Here is an 11,748-nt window from a genome sequence, read left to right as displayed (position 1 = left end):
CTTTCATGGCTTAACCTTTTTTTGAAGTGTGTCAGTGACTGTCTGCTGGTCAATTGTAAGGTCAGAGGTCTTCCCCTTGATTGTGTAGACGATAACATGGCTTAAAGTTTCTGCATTAAATATAATTACTTATTAGTCTTGTGTGAAATTTACACTTTTTGAGGAACAAAATGTTAGATTTTCATTAGCTGGGAGCTGTAATCATTAAAATGAATAGAAAATGTCAATAAGGAATAATGAATCAATACAAGTTTCACTTGTTGAATTGAATTACTATACCATTCCTCAATATTCTGATTTATGAGACAAGAAGCAAAAGTCATGTTGAAAAATAACAGAATATAGAAAATACAGAACTTGCCAGGAGACATTTCTTTATTCACAATTCTTTATTCTTCTTTATTCACAATAACAGAGAGGAGAAAACAGGAAATTAAAAGGTTTATTTATTTAAAATTTATACTCTTTGCAGATGATCTCAACCTTTGGTAGAAAAAGAAAAAAGTTTAAAACTCAGCCAGAAGTATTAATAATGTTAAGTATAACTACACGAAATATGGATAATTTAATTGTGTAAAGAATGTGGAACTTGATATCTCCAGATGATGGCAGTGGTACAAAGCATACAATTTTATAAAATAAAGGAGAAGAACCAGAACTCAAATGTTCCTCCTCCTTACGCACACGGATTATTTCCTGGCGGACCAATGAACCCGAAGTCACATGTAATGCTCATGCGAGCCAGTGTTATCAACAAAAAGTGTACCTGAAATAGATGAACAGTTTTAGCGGTTACAAGGAATACACGTTTCCAAATAAAACATGTCCGACAACGAGGATAAGTAAGTACTGACTCAGCACTAACAGAAAACATTAAGCTAGTTGTTTGCGGAAATATGCAAATGAGCTAACCTTGATGCTAACTAGGGGTAGCGAGTTAACTAACACATGTGTTAATAAATGTGTAGCTTCGATGATGGAGATTTCGATTACGCCGAGGAGGATGAGGGATTAGACGATCTTGAGAACGTTGAAGACGTAAGTGCCGATAAAAAAATAACCCTCTGTATGGATTATAAGGCGAACATAATGTGGATAATCTAACCGGGGTTTCTGTTGTGTCTATGTGGTGCAGCCGTCCAGTTTGAACCTCTGTGTTTTCTCTCCTCTGAGCAGGAGGATCAGGAGAATGTCCAGATCCTTCCTGCGGGAGAGGGTAAGCAGGCAAACCAGAAGAGGATCACCACACCGTATATGACCAAGTATGAGAGGGCCAGAGTGCTGGGGACCCGAGCTCTGCAGATAGCGTGAGTGTTTACACACCTGAACACAGCACACTGTCACCGTTAGGGCTTCAAAACTAACCCCAAACACTTCTTCTCCACTGTGCAATACTCTTTTACAGATTTCTAATGATTTTCCAGGTTTTCTTGCATGTTTAACATAATCAAACAAATGTAATTTTTACAACAAAGATAACCTGACTAAATAGAAACAGTTTTCAAATGATTATATCCTTTATTAAGTCAAGTCAAGTTTATTTATATAGTGCTTTTCAGCAAAAAGGCACTCAAAGTGCTGCACATGAGGAAAAACATTACAATGACACAGAAAAACAAATCAAATGACATTAATAATCCTTGGGGATTTACTGGTAAGAGCTGGTTCTAATCCAATCGTTCTAATAGAGGTAATTAGCTAATTAAGTCCTCTGTGGTAAGAAAAATGATAATATTAATCCTAGAGGTCGCTGGATGAGGCAACTGTTGTCCCATCATTCAAATAGTAACAGTCATGGGCACTCACTGAAGTCTAAGTAGAGAAGCTGGGTCACTGGTAGGACCAAACATTTTAAATACTAATAATGTTTATCTTTCACTGGTATGAAATTGTTGTAAAACGATCCTTCTAAGAAATCTAAAAATCTCTGGTCATTGGTGTGAAAACAGCTGTTGTAAAATTTTCAAATACTAATAATAATTGGCTTTTGCTGGTAATCCTTCTGAGAAATCTGAAAATCTATGAAAAGTAATGAAATCACACATTTAGGTAAAGTAAGATAGGAGGGGAAAAAAATCATATTTCAGACTCTATTCTTAGCAGAATAGAGTCTGAAATAGTACAAAAAACCTCAGCAGGGGTGAGCAACACACACATAAGTAAAGATTTAGCAAGAGTACAGTGGAATCTTCAGGGTGTGAATATATAAATTGACTGAACTCAGTAACTGCCTGTCTCACATCAAAATATGGCTGAATGACAACTACATGCAGTTAAATGCAAACAAGACTGAGATTCTTATCGTTGCTCCTGACAATAAAATCGCTGAAATCAGGAAGCATCTTGCGTTCTTAAACCCTTCGGTAAAAAATAGTCTCCGAAATTTGGGTGTTGTCTGAGATAGTTCTTTGTCTTTGAACAATCATTGTAAACTGTTAGTTCGTAATTGTTTTTACCATTTAAGGAATATTTCAAAGCTGCGATCTATTTTATCACAGAAGGAACTAGAAATGATTGTCCATGGGTTTATTTCTTCTCGTTTAGACTACTGTAACAGCCTTTTAGCGGGTCTAAGTAAATCCTTCATGGCTCGCCTTCAGTCTGTGCAAAACGCTGCAGCCAGGCTTTTAACTAAGACCCACAGAACAGCTCACATAACTCCTGTTCTGGCCTCTCTGCATTGGCTCCCTGTGCACTCTAGGACTCAATTTAAAATTTTGGTTTTATCTTTTAAGGTACTTCATGGTGAGGCACCCAAATGTATAGTGGACCTTTTGAAGCCTCTCTGTCCTTCTAGGACTTTGAGGTCTTCTAATCAGATGCTGCTGACAGTACCCAGAACTTATTTTAAAACCCGTGGTGATAGAGCATTTCAGGTGGTGACCCCGAGGCTCTGGAATGCTCTCCCTCTATCACTGCGCTGCTCCGACTCCACTGACTCTTTTTAAAAAAAGTCTCAAGACATTTATTCAGGTGGGCTTTTAGCTAAAATTTGTTCACTGGTTTTATATTGTTTTTATTACTGTTATGTTCCTTTTCTGTAAACCACTTTGTGACTTTCCATGTCTGTGAAAGGTGCTATATAAATAAAGTTTTCTTACCGTATTTTCCGCACTATAAGGCGCACTTAAAAACCTTTAATTTTTTCAAAAAATGACAGTGCGCCTTGTAATCCGGAGCGCCTTATATATGGATCAATTGGTTAATTGGTTGATCCATACTGGTTGTACACGGCGCTCTGTCAAAATGTTTCAGTACGACTGGTAAACTACAAAGCCGCACCGCTTGCAGCATTACGGCTACCGTAGTCAGGGGCGTCGCCGAAGTAATAGCGGTAAACACCTGTACTGTGCTTCCTCCTAGTCCAACACCACTTGTGTGTGTATAACGTTTGAATGTACTGTTGCAGGAATTGCCTGAACTATATGTGATTAGAAGCTCAGTGTGTGGGGTGTATGTTTCGTGTGTGTGTATGGAAGATGCTGACATTACTCCTCCGGACAGAGGTGGCGCTGTGTGCTGCTGTAGCTGAGAATCAAGAGTGAAGGAGTGACGTCGGTATTATTGTGTGTGTGGGGTGGGTAGAGACGGCGACCGGAGCAGCGGTGTATGAGTCTGTAAGCCCTGTGTTTTTACGTGCTGCAAAGTCATTAAAAAGAACCCAGAATCTCGTCAACAATTCAGTGTTTTGATGCTGTTTCTTCATGCTCAACTCAGCAACGTATGAGTGAGGGAGTTAACCCCGAGGAAACTAGTAACTTCGGCCCTGGAGAAAGCGTCTCCCCTGTGTCATCAGACTACGGTCAGGGGACAGAAACAGGAAAGGTTAACAGTACTAACGTTTGATTTAGTGCATCAAACTGTTTCTTTTACGTGTTTACTGAATCAGGGAAAAGTTCCCTTTCACGTTTTAACTAACGTTTGATTTCAACTTCAACTTCATAGACTCCAATGCATTCCTAACGTGCAGTTGGTTCTATTCAATAGATTTCTATGTAGAGGAGACCTTACCATGAGAGTGAATGGAGTTATCAGAACGCTGGTTTGTAGTGTATTAATAAAGTTTGACTGACTGACTTATCTGACTGTTTTGTTGACATTCTTTTTAGCACAGCTCCATCTAGTGGATGCATAACGCAACCCCAGTCAAACGTTTGACTGCAGTAGCTTCTATTCTATGCGCTTTATAATTCGGTGCGCCCTATACAGGTCCTTCTCAAAATATTAGCATATTGTGATAAAGTTCATTATTTTCCATAATGTAATGATGAAAATTTAACATTCATATATTTTAGATTCATTGCACACTAACTGAAATATTTCAGGTCTTTTATTGTCTTAATACGGATGATTTTGGCATACAGCTCATGAAAACCCAAAATTCCTATCTCACAAAATTAGCATATCATTAAAAGGGTCTCTAAACGAGCTATGAACCTAATCATCTGAATCAACAAGTTAACTCTAAACACCTGCAAAAGATTCCTGAGGCCTTTAAAACTCCCAGCCTGGTTCATCACTCAAAACCCCAATCATGGGTAAGACTGCCAACCTGACTGCTGTCCAGAAGGCCACTATTGACACCCTCAAGCAAGAGGGTAAGACACAGAAAGACATTTCTGAACGAATAGGCTGTTCCCAGAGTGCTGTATCAAGGCACCTCAGTGGGAAGTCTGTGGGAAGGAAAAAGTGTGGCAGAAAACGCTGCACAACGAGAAGAGGTGACCGGACCCTGAGGAAGATTGTGGAGAAGGGCCGATTCCAGACCTTGGGGGACCTGCAGAAGCAGTGGACTGAGTCTGGAGTAGAAACATCCAGAGCCACCATGCACAGGCGTGTGCAGAAAATGGGCTACAGGTGCCGCATTCCCCAGGTCAAACCACTTTTGAACCAGAAACAGTGGCAGAAGCGCCTGACCTGGGCTACAGAGAAGCAGCACTGGACTGTTGCTCAGTGGTCCAAAGTACTTTTTTCGGATGAAAGCAAATTCTGCATGTCATTCGGAAATCAAGGTGCCAGAGTCTGGAGGAAGACTGGGGAGAAGGAAATGCCAAAATGCCAGAAGTCCAGTGTCAAGTACCCACAGTCAGTGATGGTCTGGGGTGCCGTGTCAGCTGCTGGTGTTGGTCCACTGTGTTTTATCAAGGGCAGGGTCAATGCAGCTAGCTATCAGGAGATTTTGGAGCACTTCATGCTTCCATCTGCTGAAAAGCTTTATGGAGATGAAGATTTCATTTTTCAGCACGACCTGACACCTGCTCACAGTGTCAAAACCACTGGTAAATGGTTTACTGACCATGGTATCACTGTGCTCAATTGGCCTGCCAACTCTCCTGACCTGAACCCCATAGAGAATCTGTGGGATATTGTGAAGAGAACGTTGAGAGACTCAAGACCCAACACTCTGGATGAGCTAAAGGCCGCTATCGAAGCATCCTGGGCCTCCATAAGACCTCAGCAGTGCCACAGGCTGATTGCCTCCATGCCACGCCGCATTGAAGCAGTCATTTCTGCCAAAGGATTCCCGACCAAGTATTGAGTGCATAACTGTACATGATTATTTGAAGGTTGACGTTTTTTGTATTAAAAACACTTTTCTTTTATTGGTCGGATAAAATATGCTAATTTTGTGAGATAGGAATTTTGGGTTTTCATGAGCTGTATGCCAAAATCATCCATATTAAGACAATAAAAGACCTGAAATATTTCAGTTAGTGTGCAATGAATCTAAAATATATGAATGTTAAATTTTCATCATGACATTATAGAAAATAATGAACTTCATCACAATATGCTAATATTTTGAGAAGGACCTATATATGAAAAAAGTTCTAAAATAGGCCATTCATTGAAAGTGCGCCTTATAATCCGGTGCGCCTTGTAGTGCGGAAAATACGGTACTTAAGTTTACTTAAAAGTCTGAGTGTGTTTGCAAGAATTAGACTGTCAACACTGATAGAACGCCATTGTCCTTGAGAAGAGAGGTGGAGGTTTTATCAATCGGCCGCATAGTCCTATCAGCACACAGCTGGTAGGGGAGTGCATTACCCAACTGTGCTTGTGCTTAAGGTCATGAGCTAATGAGCAGATACTCTTCAGGATTTTCAGCTATAGAACAAAATTAATCAATTACAACAATTAATCCACAGTGTTAACGTGGTTAAGACATGTAATCAAAGAGACTTGGACAGGGGGAACAGTGATCACAATTAAATCCAGCTCTAAGTGAGCTTATGATACTAATACTACAGTTCAAGAAGAAGTTTGATTTATGGTTCATATCATTTTGTAACAATGAAGTTTTAATGCATTCAAATGACAAACATCCATAGTGCAAATAATTATTTAATTATACTTATGAATGGAAATATTTAACAAAAAAGTGAGAACAAGTTTTAACCTTTAGCAGAGTGCTAACCTAACCACATATTATTTTTGTATCTGAATATCTTATAAAAATATTTCACATCTCAGTCATATTTTGTGGGTGTTTTTTTAGAAGCTCATATTTCGTCCCACATTCTCTAGCCATACATTAGGCTCAAGACTCATCAGAAATATATACCAGGAGTGCTGTGAGAACTGTTGTCCAATGACGAATTTCTCTAAAATCAGGAGCATTTTACCCTATGGGTTTCAGGACCTACACACCCATCTAAAAGAAGCAGAGAAACACAAATATATTTTACTTTTAAACCTCAGCCTTAAAAACTCACAGCTTGCTTTGGTCTCTGGGTCTTGTATGCACAATTTGGAGGTGTGTGTGTGTGTTCTTCCCAGCTACAACTAAAGGTGCAAATGCACCTTTTTATCATATATGTGTATATTGTACATTGTAAATATGTATATTCTGTAATACAATACAAAAACAAAACCAAAGAGCAAAGTGTACTGGAGTCAAATTCCTTTTTTGTATGTATGTACGAACTTGGCAATAAAGCTGATTCTGATTCTGAACTCCTAGTCAACTGGAAGCCCCATGCTCAAGGGGCCTTATCATGGGATTCTGTTTGGTGGCATGCCCTTGACACAGGACGCTTGCCGCTATTCATACAAATTATTTAATGACCAGCGGGCTGAGTGCACAGGCGTGGACAGGTCAGCCCTTCTGTTCCCAGGACCCAGATTTGCAGCCACCATCGTATTAAACCATGACCTCTTCCTGGAAGTTTTGTGCATGCTACACACAGTGGGGGAAATCTAATGCTCTATCATTCCTATTTGGAAGTGCACTGTGTTCTTAGTCCTGTGTTTACATTCACCATCTTAACAGGATATGATTCCAGTGAATTCGTATAGTGAATGTTTATCCTGATGCCTTGTTTCAACAGCATGTGTGCTCCAGTCATGGTGGAGTTGGAAGGAGAAACAGACCCCTTGCAAATAGCTATGAAGGAACTTAAGTAAGTCTTTCAGTAGTTCATAATACTTCATTGAATCCTCTCCTTTCTGTCCATTGTTTTACTCTCTATTTGTTTTTGTTTTTTTGTTCCAACAGAAGCAGAAAGATCCCCATCATCATCCGCAGGTACCTCCCTGATGGCAGCTATGAAGACTGGGGCTGCGACGAGCTCATAGTAACTGATTAGACATCTCACCCAGCCTAGTCTTCCAGCTCCACGCATCACATCTGAGCTCTCTGTGTTTCACAATCTTCTATGTTGCAGTTTGCCACATGCCTGTTCACGCAGATTTAAGGAGACACCATCAGATGTTTTAATTTATTCTCACAATTTTAACAGCTGTAGTGCAAGAAGGCACCACAAGGGGGAAACAAAACTTTAGCTGAACACGTTTCTTTCCTTTTTTTATTCTTTAAATAGTCCTGTGTTGTAAGATTCCTTTAGTTGTTTTCCAAAGAAATTATTTGTGTAAAATAAATGTTTTATTGATATGAATAAACTCTTTTCTATAAGCTACTGTTTCTCATTTTATTTAATTATACCATGATGTGCCAAGCAGGTTTGTTGTGGGTGTGAACTTACATGTGAAACATCAGTTATTTGTCTATGATTTGACTATACAAATATGCAATTATCAGTACCAGGTTTCTGTTTTTCCACAGTACGGGGTAGAAGGATTCACATCTAATGAACACATTTTGTCCTGTTGCAACAACAAACTAATGCATTATATTTTGTGTGATGGGTTTTGACTTTGGTTCATTTTAACAAATATGATTTAATCTAAGCAGGAGGTGCAAACTAGATTAAATAAATAACTTGGAACCCATGAATTACTACTTGCCAGTAATATATTTGTCCCCTTAGATGGAGTTTTGATGTCCTTTATGGACAGAGTTTACTCCTGCATTAGACAATGGTCACCATGATCCTAAAGCTCAGGCAGAGTGGTGAAAACGTTAAATAACCGAAATAAGAAAATCTGGGTTGATCACAATCAGTAGCATAGCAATAGCCATAATATTACAATATGTTTTCCTTATTTTGTGAAGCCTGGTTTAAGAAATTCTGTGGTAGCTCTAACTATGTTTAGTGCGGTTCTGCTTGAAGATGAACCTCTGCCCCAATCTCAAGTTTTTAGCAGATTTCATGTTAGTTTAATCTGTGTTTCACCCCGTCCATCTTCCCATCAACTCTTAGCATCTTCTTCAAATATGACCAGATAAGCCCCCACAGCATGATGCTGCCACTATCACTGGTTCACAATGGTAATGATTGTTTAGGGCAATGTGCAGTGTTTTTTTTTTTTTGGTCACAAATAATGTCAGTCTCATTGCCATAGCACCTTCTTCCACGTTTGCTGTATCATCTACATTACTTCTGGCAAACTGCAAGTTGAACTGTTTATGGCTTTCTTCCAACAACTCTGTTGGCCTGGAGGTCTGCAACTTGTGGCTCTAGAGCCACAAATGGCTCTTTGGACCTTACTCGATGGCTCTTAATAAGTTTGGTTGAAAACGTTGAAGAACCAACTAATGTTTTTAAATATAGATGTAAAAACAAATGCAGGTTGTATCAATTTTTCTGCTTCACAGAATATTTGCATTGAATTGCCAAAACAGAATGACACCAAAACTACGAATCATATGTTTAGATCTATTTTCTTGTCATTAGGTTGAAAGGTGCTTTTTTTCTAAATCATTTTCCACACATAACAGTCTATTCAAGAAATGCATTCATTGTCTTTGCTAAAGTTTAATGTTATTTATTGTAACACCTAAAAATAGAACTAAAATAGTGTTTAAAAAAAAATTACTACTAATTTCCTACAGTAGACATTTATCAAAAATGATGAGCCATATTTCTTCAAATGGTCATGTAACGTTAGCTGCTCTCATTGGATTGTATAGGTTGCAGCCCCATGTTCTGGCCAGGCTTGTGGAGTGCAGAGCCAGTAGTTGTCCTTTTGACTGATTCTCCCACCTGAGCTGTGGATTTCTGCAGCTCCTCTGAGGTAACATTTTCCTCTTGGCTGCTTCTCTGATTAAAGCTCCCATGAATTTAAAACCTATTTGATTAAAGAGGGAAGTGTCAATATTTCATCTGGGCAGACTCAGATGGGGGATTCACTGTCGTCAGATTAGTGTACTTTTATCTATGTTTTAAAAGCTGCTAATATATTTTAAGTGGAAATGTGCAGAAAAGGCCTTGAAGCGCAGTAGCCAGTTTACTCCAGCTGATAAACAACATTATTAACCATCCTGATGAGACTCCCTCCTCTTCCCACATACAACCACGCACATGCAAAGCAGCTAAACAGTCCTTGTATTGTTTTTGTGGGAATTACCTGCTCTTCAGGCAGAAAGATGCAAGCTGGAGGAAAGAGGAGGTTTAGAGTTTGCAAGAAACAGGATTACCAGCTTTGTTGCAGAAAAGCCTAAGTGACTCTGGTGAAAAGATTGAGAAATGATCTGCTTAGCAATGTGTGCATGGGATCTTCAGAGCCATGAAAAGTGATTGTCCCATTACAGATGTCTTCTGTTTTTGCTTTTTTGTTACACTTAACATCAGAAAGCAGTTTTCAAGTTGGATGGATGGATTGATTGACTGATTTATTTTGGCCCATTCATCCTGACAGGACTGGTGAAACTGAAACTTTTTAGCTCTGCCCCCAAAGTTTCAGGGGTTTGTGACGGCCACTTCAAAACATTAGATTTGTTGTCCTTAAGCTACTTTGTAATTAATTTGGAGGTTTGAACAGATTCACTGTACATTTCGAAGCCCAGCTTGTGTCCAAGTTCTAACTTCTTGGCTGTCATTTTAGTTATGACTTCTATATCTCCACATAATGTCCTGCGTCATGATGCCATCTGTTTTGAGAAGTTCAGCAGTCCCTCGTGAGGAAAAACATCACAAAACAACATGCTACCACTTCTGTACTTCACAGTTGGGATGTTCTCAGAGTTGCATGCGTCCTCCTTTTTCTTCCAAATGTAACGGTGGTCATTATGCAATCTGGCTTTTTTATTTTGGTTTTTGCTCAGAGAGGTAGCGAGGTAGAAGTTTTAGTAAAAGAACATCATAATGATTGTCAAACATGGGGGTGGTAGAGTTATGATCTGGGGCTGTGGCTGCTTTGCTGCTTCAGGACCCTGACAATTTGCTGCTCTCTGTGACTGGTCATTACTTTATGATTGATTAAAAAAACATAATGAAAGTTTTGGTCTTGCCCAGTCAAAGCCTAGGCTTAAATCTGATTCAGCATGGCCTTAAGTCATTCATGCTGGAAAACCCTCTGTGACTGAAGTTAAACAATTCTCTAGAGAAAAGATGAACAAAATTCTTCCCCAACGGTGTAAAAGACACCTTGCCAGTTATCCCAAATGCTGGATGGCTGCTGTTGACACCAAGGGAGGTACAACCAGTTATTAGAATTGAAGCAATCGGTTTTTGATATTGGGCCATGTTTGGTTTGAATTGTTTTTCTCCTCTTAAAAGCTGCAGTCACCATTTGAAAATGTTTTTTTATTTACTCAGTTTATCTTTGTTTAACCGTTATCATTCAACAGTCTCAAGGGGAGCAAACACATTTTTATGGCACTGTACTTTGAGGTGGAACACTTGATACATGGGCATAAACCTGATGGATATTATTGGAAATCTGGACAGTCCTCATACTCGTACTCGTCGTCTTCCGCTTTATCCGGGACCGGGTCGCGGGGGCAACAGACTCAGCAGAGACGTCCAGACGTCCCTCTCCCCAGACACCTCCTCCAACTCATCCGGGGAGAGCCCAAGGCGTTCCCAGGCCAGCCGAGAGACATAGTCCCTCCAGCGTGTCCTGGGTCGTCCCCTGGGCCTCCTCCTGGTGGGACGTGCCTGGAACACCTCCCGAGGAAGGCGTCCAGGAGGCATCCGGTATAGATGCCCGAGCCACCTCAACTGGCTCCTCTCGATGTAGAGGAGCAGCGGCTCTACTCCGAGCCCCTCCCGGATGGCCGAGCTCCTCACCTTATCTCTAAGGGAGTGCCCGGCCACCCTACGGAGGAAGCTCATTTCAGCCGCTTGTATCCGGGATCTCGTTCTTTCGGTCATGACCCAAAGTTCATGCCCATAGGTGAGGGTAGGAACGTAGACCGACCGGTAAATCGAGAGCTTCGCTTTTCGGCTCAGCTCTCTCTTCACCACAACGGACCAGCACAGCGCCCCCATTACTGTGGCAGCCACACCAATCCGTCTGTCGTTCTCCCGCTCCATTCTTCCCTCACTCGTGAACAAGACCCCGAGATACTTAAACTCCTCCACTTGAGGCAGGAACTCCCCTCCAACCTGAAGAGGACAAGCC

The 11,748-nt window shown here is 40.4% G+C and overlaps 1 protein-coding gene across 1 annotated transcript; it reads left to right on the top strand.

Moving 5' to 3' along the window:
- The first annotated feature begins 616 nt into the window (after positions 1-616).
- Positions 617-7,915, top strand: LOC124864567 (DNA-directed RNA polymerases I, II, and III subunit RPABC2). The gene is made up of 5 exons (XM_047359395.1): positions 617-842; positions 969-1,038; positions 1,177-1,307; positions 7,332-7,403; positions 7,499-7,915. The coding sequence occupies exons 1-5, from the start codon at positions 823-825 to the stop codon at positions 7,587-7,589; spliced, it is 384 nt and encodes a 127-aa protein (XP_047215351.1). The 5' UTR covers positions 617-822; the 3' UTR covers positions 7,590-7,915.
- Positions 7,916-11,748: the final 3,833 nt, after the last annotated feature.

The sequence above is a fragment of the Girardinichthys multiradiatus genome, chromosome Y, assembly GCF_021462225.1.
Source record: "Girardinichthys multiradiatus isolate DD_20200921_A chromosome Y, DD_fGirMul_XY1, whole genome shotgun sequence".
NCBI lineage: Eukaryota > Metazoa > Chordata > Actinopteri > Cyprinodontiformes > Goodeidae > Girardinichthys > Girardinichthys multiradiatus.
Note: the sequence above shows the minus strand (reverse complement) of the source record. Positions and strands in the feature narration are given on the sequence as shown.